The 18,101-nt window shown below is 39.4% G+C and overlaps 1 protein-coding gene across 3 annotated transcripts in view; it reads right to left on the reverse strand.

Moving 5' to 3' along the window:
• Positions 1–18,101, reverse strand: part of PRKN (parkin RBR E3 ubiquitin protein ligase) — a 1,220,657-nt gene that overhangs the window by 638,794 nt on the left and 563,762 nt on the right. For 2 of the 3 annotated variants that reach the window (XM_075064090.1, XM_075064093.1), the window contains exon 5: positions 1,633–1,716. The exons of the other annotated variant lie outside the window; for it this stretch is intronic. In XM_075064090.1, coding sequence (XP_074920191.1) covers positions 1,633–1,716 — 84 coding nt within the window. The remainder of the gene's footprint in view (positions 1–1,632; positions 1,717–18,101) is intronic. 3 annotated transcript variants of the gene reach the window in all.

Here is an 18,101-nt window from a genome sequence, read left to right on the forward strand (position 1 = left end):
TATCTCCTGTCAGCAGGGTGTGACAGTTTGTGTCCATTTGTTCCACATTGGCACTTAACTTAAATAGCTACTCTCCCTCTCTCATATTTATCCCTCTGATATAATTTATAGATAGCAGTCATATCTCCTCTTTTGATTAGGCTAAACAAGCCAAGCTATTTGAATCTATTCTCATAAGGTAAGCTTTTCATTCCTCAGATCATCCTAGTAGGCCTTCTCTGCGCCTGTTCCAGTTTGAATTAATCTTTAAGTATTCCAGATGAGGTCTCACCAGTGCCTTGTATAATGGTACTAACACTTCCTTGTCTCTACTGGAAATACCTTGCCTGATACATCCTTGGGCTGCATTAGCCTTTTTCACAGTTGCATCACATTGACGGCTCATATTCATCCGTGATCTACCAATACACCAGGTCTTTCTCCTCCACTGTGACTTCCAACTGATAAATCCCCAGTTTATAGAAAAAATTCTTGTTGTTAATCCTTAATGCATGATCTTGCACTTTGCACTATTAAATATCATCCAATTTCTATTTTTCCAGTTTACAAGGTCATCCAGATCTTCTTGTATGATATTCCAGTCCATATCGGTATTGGCTATACCTCCCAACTTTGTGTCATCTGCAAATCTTATTAGTGCAAACATTTTTTGTGCCAAGGTCAGTAATAAAAATGTTAAATAAGGTTGGTCCCAAGACTGATCCCTGAGGAACTCCAATAGTAACCTCCCTTCAGCCTGACGGTTCACCTTTCAGTATAACCTGTTGTAGCCTTCCCTTTAACCAGTTCCTTATCCATCTTTCAGTTCTCATATTAATCCCCATCTTCTCCGATGTAACTAATAATTTCTCATGCGGAACTGTATCAAATGCCTTACTGACATCCAGGTAGATTAGATCTACTGCATTTCATCTATAAAATCTGTTATCTTCTCAAAGAAAGATATTAGTAACTTTGTTACCACCTCTTGAGTACAACAATAAAGCAATGTAACCTATCATTTAGGCTATTTTCTTTTTGCAGTTCATCAAGCCTGGAACAGATCATTTAACTTTAGGAAACATCCTAATAGCCCTTTCTTATCTTAACTACCTGTTAATCACACTGCTTATAAACAAAATTCTGACTCCCTGTCTCAGGGGCACAAGCTGGAAGCAGTTGCCTGTCTCCCCTGCAGAACATTGCACATGCCTGCCTGAGGCTTGCAGTTGGGTGGGGAAGGGGACAACACCCTCCCATGTCCCCCCAAACTATGCCTATTGTTTAGGGAGGCAATGCCCCCTTCTGCCCCTCAAACTACCTATGGTCTTAACAGCTCCTTTAGATTTAAATCAATGCCGTCAGACAGAATATCGGCAAGCAGGTAAACTGCGGTACATATATTCATAAAAAATACAAATCCCCCGCATTTTCCACAGGGCAATAATGTTATTTTCTGAGCAGTGACTGACAGATATCCCACTTTTGTAACCATATTAGAAATACTCGATTAGACATAAATAGTAAATTGCCACAGATTCTATACTTTAAACAGAATTAGTGACTTACAGCAGTAATAGAACAAATATTTATTTCTGCAATGGGCTCATTACATTGAGTCTTGGAGAAACATGACATTTAACAATATCTTACCGCTATATCTCCATGGCAGTTTCGGGATCGGCAAGTACCAGCTATTCTGTTTGGAATCAGCACATCCTCCCAGCAAGATGGACCCTTTAAAATAACAATTAGATTTTAAAAATAGTTTGGATTTGAAGAAAACATATAAAAGATCCTCTTTACTGGAACTTTGCTAGACGGGAACTTTATTACTCTTCTGCTACCAAAATACGGTCAAAGCTTCTAAAATTGCCAAAAAGACCTTTGTCATTAAGGCTTGAGCATTAATAGAAAATGCAGCTCGTTCTGTTCTGTGCCTAATGTTCCTAAGAGCTCTCAAATCCTCAACTCTGTGTTTCCAAAGCTTAAAGTTAGCCAGGGATACTTTCTTCATTATGATTAAAAAAGCTACAGAAGACCCACGTTCTGTCTGAATAATATTTATCTGAGCCTGCAGTTGATCGACTGAAAATGGAAAAATGACAATGTTGTTCAGAGGGGGATATATGGAATATAAGGTTGGGAAAATATTAAGTGGCTTTCTTATATTTCTTTGCTTAACCATTTAAGTGGCTTCTGTTTTACCGAGATGAAAGTCAATGCACAAGGGAGGACTTGGGCTTACTTATCACATGGACTTTGATAACTTTTACTTTAAACCAACAAGAGAATTGCTTCAGACTTTCTTCGATCATCTTCATCATCACCACTTCTAAGTATAATACACATTAGTAATTAAAAAGTATACAACAAGGGAGTAAGACCATATCGATGGTGTTTAAATTATCATCATGATACTTCATCTAATTAATCTGTTAAAGAAAAAAAAGCCATTTCTAAAGTAATGACAGCAATGACCATTCAAGATTTTCTACAACATGTTGAATGGAAACAATATTTATGGTTGTGAGAAAAGACAGTCAAAAAGAAATAACTTCCAAGTTAAAGACTACAGTCATCATTATTAATATTCCAGAACTGCAAAGTATTATATCCGTAAGCTACGCAAGTATCCCCTGGTACCCAAAACACTGGAAATTACAATAAAGCTTCCAATTTTACGTTAATCTCAAAACTACTATTAACAGACAAATGATAAAATGGTGTGATAGAAATAAGAAGCTCACACACACAACTGATAAGAACAAAGAATAAAGGCTTTAACCATTAAAAACATTATTAACTAAATTTAGATGCTGCATAGGATAGTCACTGCTGATGGAATTAAGTAGTAAATTATACGAAACCCTACTACGTGAAACGTTTATTTATACAAAAGCAAAAACTGGATTTCAGCATTTGGGAAATTAACGACCATATAAACTGTGGCCAGACTGCAAAAACCAAGTCCCAAAATTTACCCTTAACTCACAATGAACCATATCCTTTCCACCCACTCTGACTCTTAGAGAAAGAACAGCCCTTTGGCAAGCTCTAGTGATTGCATTATTTGCAGTTACTATTGGGTATGAATAAAGGTTGTTACAATGAAGGTCCCATGGTCAATGCAAGGTTGCCTCCACGAGAAGGTGATGCAGTCTCACCTCTCTAGCTTTCTTAGTTCCGAGCTTCACGTCTCTGCTTTGACACCTGTCTCAGATGTGACCCTCATCTAGGCACTTTCAACAGGTGTAATGAGGGTCACTTACCAGCACAGACTTCTTGCAGCCGATGCAATACTTAAAGTCTGGAGACAGAGGCATTCCAAGGATCGAGAGTCGGTACCCAGAACCAACTCTCTAAATCAAACAAGTAAAATAACAGATGAAACTTATTCTAAAGCTCTACTAGCTAACTATTTATGGAGTACACTAAGTATATACAGGAAAAGCAAATTCCCTGGAGGGGAAAACATTTGCAAAGCAAGCCAACATGCTCTGTCTACCAATCTCAGCCAGCAAGAAGGACCTGACAGGGCAGCTTCAAACTTTATGCTACCACACAGCAGCATGAGGCAGGAGAAAGTGCACACACCACTCCAAAGGGTACCATGCACTGGGCATGCATGCATCTGAAGTGGAAAAGGACACATGCAACATAGCTCAAAGAATAACAGCTGCAGAACAGGTTAGTAACTGTTTTTTTACTAATGGGTGTGAATAAAAGTCTTTATAGTGACTTCTCAATTACTTTGAGGGGAGAAAACCAAAACATATCTGGTGATTTAAAAAAAATTCTGCCTTTAACAAGGAACCAAAAATTAAAAATAGATGAGGTAAGGCAACAAAGGAACCTTGCTCAAGATATCTTTTCCAACAGTTAGAGGAGGGAGAATCAGTCTTATTACTGTAACTTCACTAGGAATCAGACATAACCTAAAAGACATTAAGGATTTATAACTGTATTTATTGTATATTGCCAGATCTTAGTGAAGTTAAAATTGCATATGAAAGATCCATTTGAAATCCACTCTCTCATTATTCTTTGTGCTTGGGATTTTTACCCTCATTTATGGGAATTTAAGTGATTTATATACATTGACATAATCACTTTAGATGATCCTTCTCCAGAAAGAATTACGTACGTTTATGTGGAGTATTATATGTGAACATGGTGCTTTTCAAAATATTTTGATCCTGATCGTATTTTATATCATTGGTAAAACTCCCACTGTCTTCACTAGTTTAAGATTGGACCTAAGACACCTAATTCTTCTCTCACCTACGCCATTATAAACTGGTGTAACTCTCTCAAAGTCAATGGAGCTATACCAGTACAAGTGATAGTAGAATCAGGCACAATGTCTCTACACAAGGAAGCTTATAATCCAAATAACCTATCCTGGAAGGACATTACCAGCCATAGCTCTTATTAGCAAGGCGTCATGAGTAGCCAACACTACAGGTCAATTTTTGTTTGCTGGTGAACTTCACTGAAATCAATGGATGCACACCAGCATAAAATTTGCCCAAACATCTGGAAATAAGAGTTTCCAGGATTGATCTCCAAGTCAAAGAAATATAAAACAAAGGACAGCAGTTCCGATGCAAGAAAGAAGAGATATAATATCAAGGTATGAGATTAATCCAGGAAGGTTTGGAGAAATAAGTGGCTATTAAGGAGGGATTTGAAGGAAAGGACAGTTATATTGACTGTGCCAAAGTGTTTTATAAATATTACTTTATTACAACTTTCACTTTCATTTTTTATAAGCACAAAACTACCCAGAACCAAAAGGAAAATCATATATATTTTGCCCCTTTTGATAGCATATTGTCTGATGGAACTTGCACTTCAAGTCAATAGTCACGTTTCAGTTTACACTGACAGGTATTAAAACAGGGGTGGGCAAACTACGTCCCGCAGGCCGGCTTAGGCTCCTCAGGACTTTGGATCTGGTCCGCAGCACCGCCGGCACCACGTCCCTGCGGCCCCTGGGTGGGGGGGGCAGAGGGCTCCATGCATTGCCCTTGCCTCCAGCGACCGCCACCTGCAGCGCCCATTGTCTGGGAAAGGGGAACTGCAGCCAATGGGAGCTTCGGGGGAGGTACCTGGAGGCACGGCAAGGGCAGTGCACGCAGAGACCTCTGCCCCCTCTCCCCCAGGGTCCGCAGAGCTTCTCAGAGTGGTATGGGGCGAGGGACAGAGCAGGTATGCAGGGAGCCTGCCCTGGCCCCGATGCGCACCGCTGCCACCCCGGAGCCACTTGAGGTAAGCGGCACCAGGCTGGAGCCTGAACCCCTCCTGTACCCCACATCCCAACTCCCTGCCCTAAGCCCCCTGCCTGCACCTCACACCCCTCCAGCACTGCAACTTCCTGCTCTGAGCCCCCTGCTGCACCCCGCACCCCAACCCCCTTCCCTGAGCCCCCTCATACACTCTGCACCCCTCCTCTGCCCGAATTCCTTGCCCTGAGCCCCTTCCTGCACACTGCACCCCCTCCCACATTCCGCACTCCCTCCTGCACCCCAACCCCTTGCCCTGTATACAATTTCCCCACCCAGATGTGGCCCTTGACCCAAAAAGTTTGCCCACCCCTGTATTAGACTGAGCATTTAAGGAAACAGAGTGGTCTAGCAGCTAGAGACTGTGGCAAGGAGTCAGGAGATGTTGGTTCTGTTCTTGACTGTCACTGACATGCTGAGCGACTAAGGGAAAGTCACTTAGTCCATATCTAAACTGACCCATAGCAAAATGAGATTAAAACTTATCACCCAAATCTGTGAAGAAGTTGCAGCTCTTCAGATGAAAGATGCTATGGTATGTAAAGTGTTGTTAATAATAATTTCACATATTTAAAAAAGATACTGTTTAGCTGAAATCTTACATCTAACTTTCCATGTTAGTACAGCTGCAAAAATTATAAACCCTTGAAAATACAATATAATTAAAATGCTGACATTTGTTTAACAATACTGGTACTAAATGTCATTGGTATAATTGTGCCAAAATAAAAACATAAATTCAAGTGAGATAAGCTCTTTGAAATGCAGTTTTTGTTTTGTTCTTTCTTAAGCTTTAGAAAAATCTATCAAATTACAAATCAGCCAATCAGTCGCACTGTTGAAACACATTGCACATTACAGTGTTTATAATTATTAGTTTACGTTAATCAGAGTGTATTATGAGGAGAAAAACCTCCTGATTGCAAGATTAAAGAGACTGTTCTTAATGTAGTAGTCACATGGCTCTTAGAGAAAGCTGCAGATCAAAATAAAAACACCATTTTTTTTCCAAATGTCTAAAAGGGAAAAGAGCAGAATAAAAACTAAGTATCAAGAAGACTGGAATAGAAATGAATAAGAAAAAAATAAAAAGTACAGTTGAATTTACTTTTACTATTAATATATGTTTTTATTTTTTCTGTTTTGTGGCTTTCTGAGGAGGGGGTGGGAGACATACTGGATCGTAGCTCTATGATAAAGACAGGAAAGACAGGAAGGACTCAGGTGCCCTTAAAATGTATCGGCAGAACCTTGATTATACTGGGACTGCTTTCCAGCAGTAGTGAAGGTTTAACTTTGTTTTAAAAGCTGCAGCTGCATTGTGATCCCTTGCAATCATCACTTTAAAAAAAACGAAAACTGGAGAGGTGTTCTAGAGATCTCAGATGACAAATTATTCAAAATGCAGTAGTTAGACTGAGTTGTTGACCTGTGAAATCAGAGAAAGGTTGGAAACAGAGGTCAACAATAGAATTCAGTGATTCATCAAATAGTTTGAATCATTTAGAAGGCTGGAAACTATCCATGTATTTAATGCTTTGTATTTTCCCTGCTTTATATTCTTCCCCAGTGAACAATATGCAGTAGAATATCATTAAAACACATCTTTGTACCTACTAATATCTACATAGGTGACATAAATCATTAAAATGTTGAGCAAATGACCCAACTGAGGGACAAACATTAATGCAAAAAAGATTTTTAAAGTAATGTAAGGAATAACGTCCGGTGCATAAGAATTCAAACTAGAACACAAGTCACTAAGGAAGTGCTACAGTATATCTAAGCCAAGTCCAGTGGCAACTGCTCACACTCCTTTGGAGAATATCCTCTATTGCCTCTGATATTCTAGATAAATGTGGGGTGCTAAGCACTGCTTGTGCCTCCCAGAATGCTTCTAATTCCTTGCACCCACCAACAAAATATCTCCTATATAAAAGGTGCTGAAACCACTCTTTGGGGTAGGTTTGCTTTTTGTACTGTGTGATTAGCCAGTCTCTACTGCTACAGGTCCAGCAGGAAGTGTGGTCTCTGGCATCACAGATACAACTGTGGCCTTTTCACCATTATCATCCCTCTGTCTCTTGCGGGCGACTTGTCTGTTGCACTTGCTGCATTTCATTGCTCAAGGGGTTAAATTTGCCAGAAATCACTTATCTGTGCAAATTGTGCTGAACACAAAGTAACAGAAATCAGTGAAAAAAGTCTAAAAAATTAACCATATGTCCTTGCAAGGAATTACACTGGACACTATGGCCAAAGCATTTATGTTACAGCTGTCAGCCCAAGTGTTCAATTGTTGCACATTCTTAACATGCTGCTTTATCTACTTGCAATATATTCCATCTTTCATGGGCATATTCCAACAGCAAAATAGTGTACAATTTAACACAGGCCATGAGTGTTGGGGGAATAGTGACACTGCTTACCCAACGTGCTGTAAGACATCAAGTGCATTTTATAACATCTTACCAGAAAACAATTAATCTCAGCCATTATTTTCTCCTAATTCTCACTACTTATGTTTGAAAGGCTTTCATAATACAGTCATTTGAGCCTTGCAATCACATTTTGGGGCAATGCATGTTTTCCTACATCTGCATATATGCTCTCATAGATTCTCTATTCATGGAGCTGGTCCTTCAATATTACCTCTCAGAAAAATTATAAGGCAATTATCAGCCTTTCCCTTCCCCGTTTTGAAAACTGCCTCTGCTCTCATTGCAGAGATCCTACACAAAGCAATGTTTTTCAGCAGCCTATTGGCATTCAATAAGTAACCTCTGCTAGTCCAGTTACACTGATAGTTTTCCTCTCCTCCTGCCCCTTTGCTAATCCTATTGTTGCAATAATCTAGTGCCTCCACACCTCTTATTCTTATACAGTGTGAGAATTCTCATAACAGTTCTCAAGCCCAAAGAATGAGTGTCTTGCAAGAAGGCATTGGAATTTGAAAAGGAACTAAAATTATTACTTTTATTGATTTTTTCAGGATTTTAATGGTCAGATGGTATTGCTGTGGTATTAATCATCATTTTGTATGTTTCACTTTAATGGTCCCTGCAGCTTCATGGATGTCCCAGAGCAGGTGTGAGAGACAGACAGATGACCTACACAGGAGTGGACTGGCTAACAAAATTGAGGTCCATCCATGAAAGGGAAGAGCAGGGAGGATTTATTCCTGGAGTTGCACAGAGAAATGAATAAGGATTTGGACTGAAGGTATCACATTTTTGTCAATGCAATTAACACCTACTATACAGTAGTTTAGATATGTGTCAGAGCTATCATGTTGAGAATGTTCACCAGTGGTAAAATAGCACCTTCACCCAGTCTCAACTCCCCTAAAAAAGAATATTACCCTCCTCTAATAATCCCCATGTACACCAAATTTCCATTGCTGAATGAGGGTACGTTTGTTCTGAACATGGTACAAGGATGGTACATCCAAATAGAGCCTTTCATTCTTTTTACTAAAGCAGTAATGCAGAGAACAAATTAAGACTTACAGACACAGCAATTTATTTTTATGAATTCTTTAACAGTTTTAATTTAGGAGAACCATCTGATTACCTTCAGCTTTTCAAGCTCTTTTTACTAAGAATAATCTAGCTGCTGTGTGAGTGAAGTTTGCAGTTACCCAGATCACAGTTGGGCAAAGACCACATGATGCGCTTTAAGTGTTAAGAGATTGGAGATCTCATTTAAATTCAGAATAAGTAAATCTATTTGAATAACAACATTTATTATAATGTAGAGCTTCATATTTATTTCAGGTTCCTTTATATCTTGATAATTATGCATACAACTGGACTGTATTTATTAAATGAGATAAGGTGCTTATTATATTTCTAGTGAATGCCCAGATATCATCATATAAACATTATTACTTTGCTACCACATAAATAACGGCTTCCAGTTTTATGAAAAATATATTGCTCTAACGCCCCAAAGAGCAGCCAAACAACATTAGGCACCTTGTTTAAAAGCAAAAAAGAAAGAAAGAAAGAAAAAAAAAAAGAAGGTATACAAAAGTTACCAATTTAGCCAGGAGATTTTTACTAGTCTTTTTACAATTTGTTCCATTTACAGTACTTTAAATGTTATCATAAAATAATTGTCAGTGTGTATGGGCAGGTGGAGACCGGTGGCTGCTGGCTGGGAGGCCAGCTCTGAAGGCAGAGCAGTGCAGAAGTAAGGATGGCATGGTATGGTAACATCACCCTTACTTCCCCACTGCTGCATCACAACAGTGACTTCAGTCAGCAGCCGACACTCTCTGGCCACCCAGCTCTGAAGGCAGCAGTGTAGAAATAAGGCTGCATGGTATGGTATTGCCACTTTTACTTCTGTGCTGCTGCTGGCGGGATGCTGCCTTCAGAGCTGGGTACCTGGCCTGCAGTCACTGCTCTCTGGCCACCCAGCTCAGAAGGCAGTGCAGAAGTAAGAGTGGCAATACCACAATCCCCTCTAAAATGACTGTATGATCGCCTGCAACTCCCTTTTGGGTCAGGGCCCCCAGTTTGAGAAACTGTGGTCTCCCCCATGAAACTGGTATAGTATAGGATAAAAACACATAAAAGACCAGATTTCACAGGGAGAGAGCAGATTTCATGATCCGTTATGTGTTTTTCATGACCGTGAATTTAGCAGGGCTATAGTCATAGAACCTGGGCAAAATCATACAAATCCTCATTTACATGAATAATCTCCTCAGTATCAATGGGATAAGCCCAAGGCCGGCTCCAGGTTTTTTGCTGCCCCAAGCAAAAAAAAAAGAGTGCCGTCCCTTGAAAGGTGCCGCCCCAAGAACATGCTTGGAACGCTGGTGCCTAGAGCTGGCCATGGGTAAGCCACCTGAGTAATGACTTACTCACGTGAAAATTTGCAAGATAAAAAACTCTTATACTAGCAGTGTCCTATATTGCTCTATACAAAATTTTCAGATGTGAGTTCTGGCTCCAGTAGAGGCTGGCATCTGAAGACAAACATTTTGAGAGAAGAATGTCTGGATTTCGCCCACAATAAACTGATTCTAATGAAGTTGTCATGGTTAACGATGCCAAGCCATGAACACACACAAAAAAACTTTCAGAAGAAAAGCAGATCTCCCCCACTACCAAGCAAGATGCTGCTCTAATGACCAAAAAAAAAAATTGGAAGGGATTGGAAACACAAGTGTTTAGGAAATACAGTTTGTAGCAGCAGCTGGTTTGCTTGAAATCAACATATTTCTGCAATGAAATATTCCCAACAGAAAAATGATACTCATTTATATAAGGAAAACACAATCTAGACTGACCATTACCTACCTGCTATAGTATGCACAGAATGCAGAGTTAAGCATTTTGAATGGCTAACAATTTTCACAAAACAGGATACTTTGGGTACCTGCTGCAACTCCTTATTTGTTTGGACAGTACCAAGTACCCTTTCACAGCTCAATAAACAAATAGTAATTGAAAACACATTCATTAATTTATTATCTGAATTTCATTTATTTGCAGCTAACACAAGCAGATCCCAGATGATCATCAATGACAGTGTAATGGGGTGTATAAATCCATGTCAGGGGTTAAGACATACAGAAGAGGCAGGAAATGGACTATCTGGGCTCAGCTGCAGCTGCTGCAATAGAAGACTTAACTTTCATAGTCAAAGGGAGGCTGAGAAGGAAATTCTTTCTAAGAGTTCTGCTGGATGGCCTGAGATCTTTGTGAGCCAAAGGAGCTTGTAAGTCACTGAGTCAGAGAGAGCAATACATTCAAAAGACAAACTCCACCTCTGGTTAGCAGGCTGTGTTTTTCACTGAGGTTGGCTAAGTTACCCTGGGACTTTTGAGGATACAATGAATTATGGTGTGCTAAAAGTTTGGGAAGGATGAATTAACTTTGGACAAAGAGACTCCCCTTACTTTTACTCCATAAGGCAGCTATTATCCTGAATATGGACTGAACACATTTTACATGGTATTCAACAAAGATACAGCTTCCTTCAGCAAGTTAGTGGGACAAACACCTGAACTTGCTTCACTCATGTTGATGATTAAGGATGCCATTTTCTCCCAGTTCACTGATGTCACCATTCAATCTCAGGCATACGATCTCTTCATATAAAACCCAAATCAATACTAAATTTGGCTGGTACAGATGGTAACCACATACTAAAAATCCTGAATATAGGAAGAAGTCCTGTATTAAGCAGACACCAAGGAATGACTGGCACAAGAAGAACACGCAGAAATGCGAACCAAAAGGAAGAGTCATTTTCCATAAATTGGCTAGAATAAGCAAAGAGTGCCATAACATATTCCACAAACAATTGTATAGTGTAAGGCCCATGTACCCATAACATGTCATTATAATAAATTCTTCAACAATTCTAAATGTGTCTTCATATCTGATAGATAGGTAGCAAAATACCTGCGATCAACACTACATGGGTTATGGGAAGAGAAATATAATCATGATCTGTTTATTTATCTGTCACATGCTGCAGGAAAGGCTTTAAACAGAAAATAGTGAGTAAAATCCTCAGCTGATATAAATCATCATAATCCCACTAAAGTAAGTGGAGCTACAGCTGAGGACCTGGCCCTGAGTCTATCTTCCTTTCATATTACAAGCTGAAATATCTACCTTCTAGTTAATAGATTTCAAAAACTTCCACACTTATCATACACAACCAGAACTAATTCTGATTCTAACACATTCACATTACAAAGAAAGACATTTTTTCTTCTCTCCTCTTCTTTTGGTCTCAATGCTCAACGCTCCTGGACACCAAAATCAGGGTTTACACTGTAGTTAAGGAAATTGAAAGTGCACCTGGAACCAGGGCCGGCTCCAGGCCCCAGCACGCCAAGCGCGTGCTTGGGGTGGCATGCCATGGGGGGCGCTCTGCTGGTTGCCGGGAGGGCTGCAGGCGGCTCCGGTGGACCTCGCGCAGGCGTGCCTGTGGAGGGTCCGCTGGTCCCGCGGCTCCGGTGGAGCATCCGCAGGCATGACTGCGGGAGGTCCACCGGAGCCGCGGGACTGGCGAGCGACAGAGCGCCCCCCGTGGCGTGCCACCGTGGTTGGGGCAACGAAATGGCTAGAGCTGGCCCTGCCTGGAACTCTAAAAATTATAGGAGATACTTTTCCCCAAGCTGTCTGAACCACCATGTTCAATTCCTTGTTTTTTTTCCCTAATTTTAATTACTTCAAAGTTTTCATTCCACCTTCAAATAAAGCGGAGGTGCATATGGTACATAAAGAGCTGTCCCTCAGCACTCTGCAATGAGGAGATTTTTAACTGTTTGCCCAAAGTGTTTACACATCACTCTGAATCTATGATCAGTGGAGAGAGTGCCAAAGACAACTGTGGTAAATAACTTAGAGCTGATGATTTGTAAGGTGTGTGAGCATCAACAAAATGTTATCTGAACCACAACTGCAATATTCAATGTTTATTTAGATTTAAAAGAATCTACAGCAGAGAATACCCATCCGGAGCTATGGAGGCCCTTGGTTTAATTCTGAAAGCCCAAGAAGTTTCACAATCAATCCAGCAGCAGAGCTTACTCCTGCCCTCCTCCCAGCCAAGTCACACTGATCAGCTGTCAGCAGACTCAAAGTGAATTCGAAATTCCATCCCATTTCACATTTTCCTCAAAACAGAAATCCTACTCTAACTGCCTCAGCACTCCTCCAGTGCTCCAATAAATTGGCTCTGCAGCCCTGCATGAGCGGTCCACTACTTCAGGCTATTTTGGACTGTGTGGGACAGCACAGCCAAGGAGGCGCCCCCTCACCAAGAATGCTGTGCTGGCAGCCCCATCTCTTTTACACTGAAAGAGTCTTTGCTCTAGTGTCCACCTTGATCTCAAATGTGATAGCATGGCACAGGGAGAGAGATGGTCTCTCAGGTAGGAAGGTCCCAGGCCATGTAACTATTGTGCTTCTTCTGGAAATCAGTAAATAGTCTTTCAGCCAAACCCTTATTTTATAAATATTATTTTAATTCATGATAGGTTTCAGGCTGATTGCTCTGGAAGATGAAGCCCTCTCTTCACCCACAGAAGAAGTACAGCACAGCACGGGCAGAGATTGCGGAAACTTCCCATCACTTCACCCACTATGCCACAATCCTGTTCTGGAGAAATCACCTATTTTATGTCAGTTCCTCATCAGCTATCAAATGCCTACAAATGTTGGTCGCTAACAACCTAGACTACATTCAAATAAGCAAGCCAGAGGTGAAAGTTTCTACATCCCAGTCACCTGATCCATTTGGTCCCACTCTTAGGTTATTTTTAGATATATAGTTTTGATGGGCACAGAAAAACACAAAAGAACACCTGCATGTAATGCTACCAAACACTACTCTCCCCAATGCTTTAATATTTTGCCTGTTCTTCATTCACTCACCCAGGATTCAGTGGGAACTTCTGAATGCACAATATTTTTTGAAAAACGAGCCGTTTATTTAGATGCCTAAATATGTACACACCACTTTAGGCACCCATTTCTGAAAATACTGGTCTAGATAGAACTTGCCTCATCTGCAGTCTTGGAGTACTGAAGCAATTAAAAAGATGAAAACCTTATCAATTCTAAATTTATTTGGTATTCCAAAATAAGAGGCCACCAGTTCAAGCTGCTAGCACCCGGATAAACACTTCAAAGATACAGTGAATCAGAAAAACAAACAGCAGCTCCATAACCACAGCGCCACAAAAACAGCCCTGCAGCACACGTTACAAAATAGCTATGCAGCTATTCTCCACATGCCCTAAAAATCACCCCAAAAATATTTGCTTCTTCAGCAACCTTCATAAAAACATGTGCTTCACAGAGAACCCTAGAGGTCAACTGATTTGAAGGAGGAGAGCACATTTCAAAGGATAGGGGCTCTCACAGGCCAGTATGATACATCTCTTACCCTTTACGTGTAAACCCATTCTCTTAGCAGTTAGTTTTTTCCCTTAGAGACCGTCCTTCAAAAAAAGAATACATCTTTGGTGTGGGGGAACGGGGATTATTTTCTTTTTCTTTTTTTTTTAACAATGATGTTTGTGATTTTGTCATCTCAGCACCCAAGTCATCACTGTGTACTTAGTTTAAGCAAAAAATTAACAACTTTAAATTTTTCAAGTAGAGATGGATCCAATCAGACCTACACTTTGAGGAATTCATAATCTGTGTCTAGATCTAACTTTTGCTCTTAGGTTTTTGTTGGTTTTTTAAAGATATTTACGTATGAGAAATCCCTCTAAAGAGCTAACTAAGATAAGTCAATACACAAACCAAGGACTTTAAGTAGCACTTCTGTTAATAATGCTAACTAGACACCTTGTCATGTAAATTCATCTGTGCTGTACGGAACCATACAAGAGATAATAAACCAAAGATTTAAGACAAGAAAAATATATCCCCTCAACTCCATGAATATCCCCAAATAATTATCATTTAATTCAAGTGTGATAATTGCAAATCATTTTGTTTTACATATTTTTGTTTATGAAATGTTTTGTATCCTATGAAATGAGATGAAATCCAAGTCTTTCCATTGAAGAGAATACCGGGAGAGCTCATCAGCGGAGCACTCTTCAGACTCTCTGATACTGTCATGACAAAGCTGGATTAGTGAGATGCTGGATAGATTCTCAGAACAAATTTCTTAACTAATCAATAGAAAGGCTTAAAGTAAGATTGCCACTGGTGAAGAACCAACTTTGCAAAAGATGGTCAGCCAGACTTTTCACCTGCTGCAAAATAAAATTGTAAAATCAAGATTACACATACAATACCTGTAGAAAACAGACTTGTACATAATTAATTTCAAATTTTACACGTGTTCAGCAATACTGACGGACAAAAGCTTATCAATTTCTGCAGGAATGCCCTAATGTTCCAATGGAAAGCTCATGGGAGAATGAAAACTTTAACATACCAAAACTTAAGATGCAATGTATATTAAAGCCTGAGGACAAATCTCTAATGCTATTTTTCCCCCCCGGATGCCACTATTGTTTTTACTGCAGTACAAACGCACCACCACACACCATTTAGAAAACAGGTCAATGTGAACTAATTCATTTTGTTTTAATAACAGGATTTGCAGAAACAAGGATATGCATCAGATAGGTTAAATTAGCTTCAGACATTATTCCCATATTCATCCAAGGTTACGTTGCCAACTCATTTTCTTTGGAAAACAGAATTTTCACCCAACAGCATAATTCCTACTAACCCACACAGAAGTGAATAGAGCACTCTTTTGAGAATTTTAAACTAGCATTTCACTAGCGTTAACATACCATGGACGTAAGTGAAAATTCTAGTGACAGGATCCCTTGATCAAATAAAATGTTCAGCTGGCAGGCAGATATTTGAAGGAGCAAACATTGCTTAAATGTACTCTTATATAAGTCCAGAGGGAGCAGTGAAAGGGTGAAAATGGAACTGCAAGCTGGAAAATTAGAAAAAACAAGAGACAGAAATGAAGAGGAGCAAGCAGTATCCCCTTTTCAATAAAATCTATTTGTTCAAGTGCGAGAGGGATTAAACGCAGAGTTTCTGTTCATTGCACAGGGCCCAAAGGTCAAGGAAGGTGGAGAGCTGTCTAACACATTAGATCCTTTCAGGTAAACACAGTAAGGGTATGGCTTCACGGCAGGTATCCTGGGCTCCTACCAGCTTTTAGAACAACTTCTCTCTCCCTACTGTCCATATAGAGAAACCTCTAATCGGGGTCTGGAGGTGATTTAAGCTTCAGCTAGGGATGTGGGTTAGAGCTCAGACTACACTATATATAATTTAGGCAGGAACCTGCCCACTTTGCAGCGAGGATGCAGAAAAAATTTACTTGAGTACTCACAGTTCTCCAATGCTTTTCCCCATAATATCCCACAAAGGATATTATAAGTTTGCCCATAATTGACTGGGAAAAAATCCTAGAGTGTCAGCACAAAGAACCATGGGATACACCCACTGGGCAGTGCAGAAACAGTAAGTACACTATAATTCAAGTAGAGCTTTTGCTGTAGGGATACTCACATCCAAGCTAAGCTAACCCAGATGTTCAGACCTGGATGCCAATCACCCTGGTTTAACTGTGCAGTCAAAACATACCTAACATACAGCACTGAAAACATATGTGGTCCCTATTCCAGATATTGTGGAAGGAGGTATTCTCTTAATTCCATAGATGGCACACATACATTCACTTCAGTTTTGCACAATGATGATATGTTGAAATGTTTGTTAATAGCTGTCATATTTTAAACTACCCTAAATCAAAATATTTTGAGAGTTGTACTAGGAACAGGCCCCCTTGTAGAAATATAAAATGTCATTTATTGTGTGCAACGCATCTGAGTTCAATCTGTGCCAGATTATATTACCAATCTATTAAATCTTAATTTTGCAATTATGGTATCTATTGTGTCATTTATGGAGGTAATCACTTACATCCAAACAAATCCATTTCAAACAAAGTCCACATGTAAGAACCTAGTCTCCAAATTACTTTTTTTAGTTTGAGAGAGACTGTGGCCCTCAGAGATAAACTTAGGCTACTACTATTAATATCTTGACAGCTACTGCCAACTAAACTGAATTTCTAAACCAGACTTCATTGCATTTTATTCTGAATAGAGAGTTTGCTTGTCTGTTTTTATAACATTTTTTGCTAGTATCTGGTTCCTTTTACATGTAATGAAAGACATGACAGATTCATTAAAAAATTCTAAACACTCTTGAATAATGTTCTAGCTATCACCACAATGCAGTTTGCCCTGTTCATGGTTTAATTTAAAACATGACCCAAACAAAAAGAAATTGAGGTGATTAATTAGAATCAATACTATTAATATTTCACAAGTCAGTGTCAATGAACTAGCTTAACCATTTATATCATCATCATCAGGTTTAGCTATAACAAACTTCTGATTTACAAAGAAATCTGTGTCCATGTAAGCTCTAATAATGTGAGAGAATCTAAAGTTGGCAACTCAACTTTAAGAAGTGTGCAGTATAGCATATCATGTATCAGTAAACAAAATATGCAGCATTTCTTTGAACACACACAGTAGTAGTCCACTCCAGTCATTCAACTTTACAAAGTTATTCTTTATACTCAGGTAACTTTTCAAATGTTCACTTTCCATATAATCTGCAAGTCTAAGACATATTTCATGGTTATTTTATACACTGTACTTTGAAACAAAGAAAGACCAGAGATCACAAAACACTACAGAGCCATTGCCTGTACAATTGTACAAGTGTACAATTACACTTTTGTGTGTATGGGGGTGGGGGGAAAAGAATGCTACAAAGTCTATAACTACAGGAAAGTTTTGCAAGTAAACTATTTTTAATTGCCAGTATAACTGATATGGTGCATCTCTTTATCCTGAAAACTAACACCTGACATAATTTGCCCTGAGAGACGCAGAAAAAAAAGACCATCGCACTAATAGCCCAGGCCGGACGAACACACAAATAGTTCAAAGTCACCTTTGTATACCCACATATACCTCCTCTGCCAAGATGCACTGTGTCTTCCTTGGCGATAATTAACAATCTGTGCCTGAAAATCAAGGTGTGCAATAAAAAAAAAAAATCGGAAGTCTTAATTTAACTTTTTATTTTTTGACAGTCAAGCTGAAATGGAATCTAGTTGGCCCTCTCATAGCAGCATTACTTCTGCAGTGCCAACCAGAGTCCAAAGTAGTAAAATATAATTATATTAAAAATAGATATGACTAGGAATACAGTGAGCAGATTTGTTGAATATGAAAGTGCACTTTTACATAGTTGAACTGTCCTTTTAATTCACTTGTTAGGGATA

This window comes from Chelonoidis abingdonii, chromosome 3 (genome assembly GCF_003597395.2).
Source record: "Chelonoidis abingdonii isolate Lonesome George chromosome 3, CheloAbing_2.0, whole genome shotgun sequence".
Classification (NCBI taxonomy): domain Eukaryota; kingdom Metazoa; phylum Chordata; order Testudines; family Testudinidae; genus Chelonoidis; species Chelonoidis abingdonii.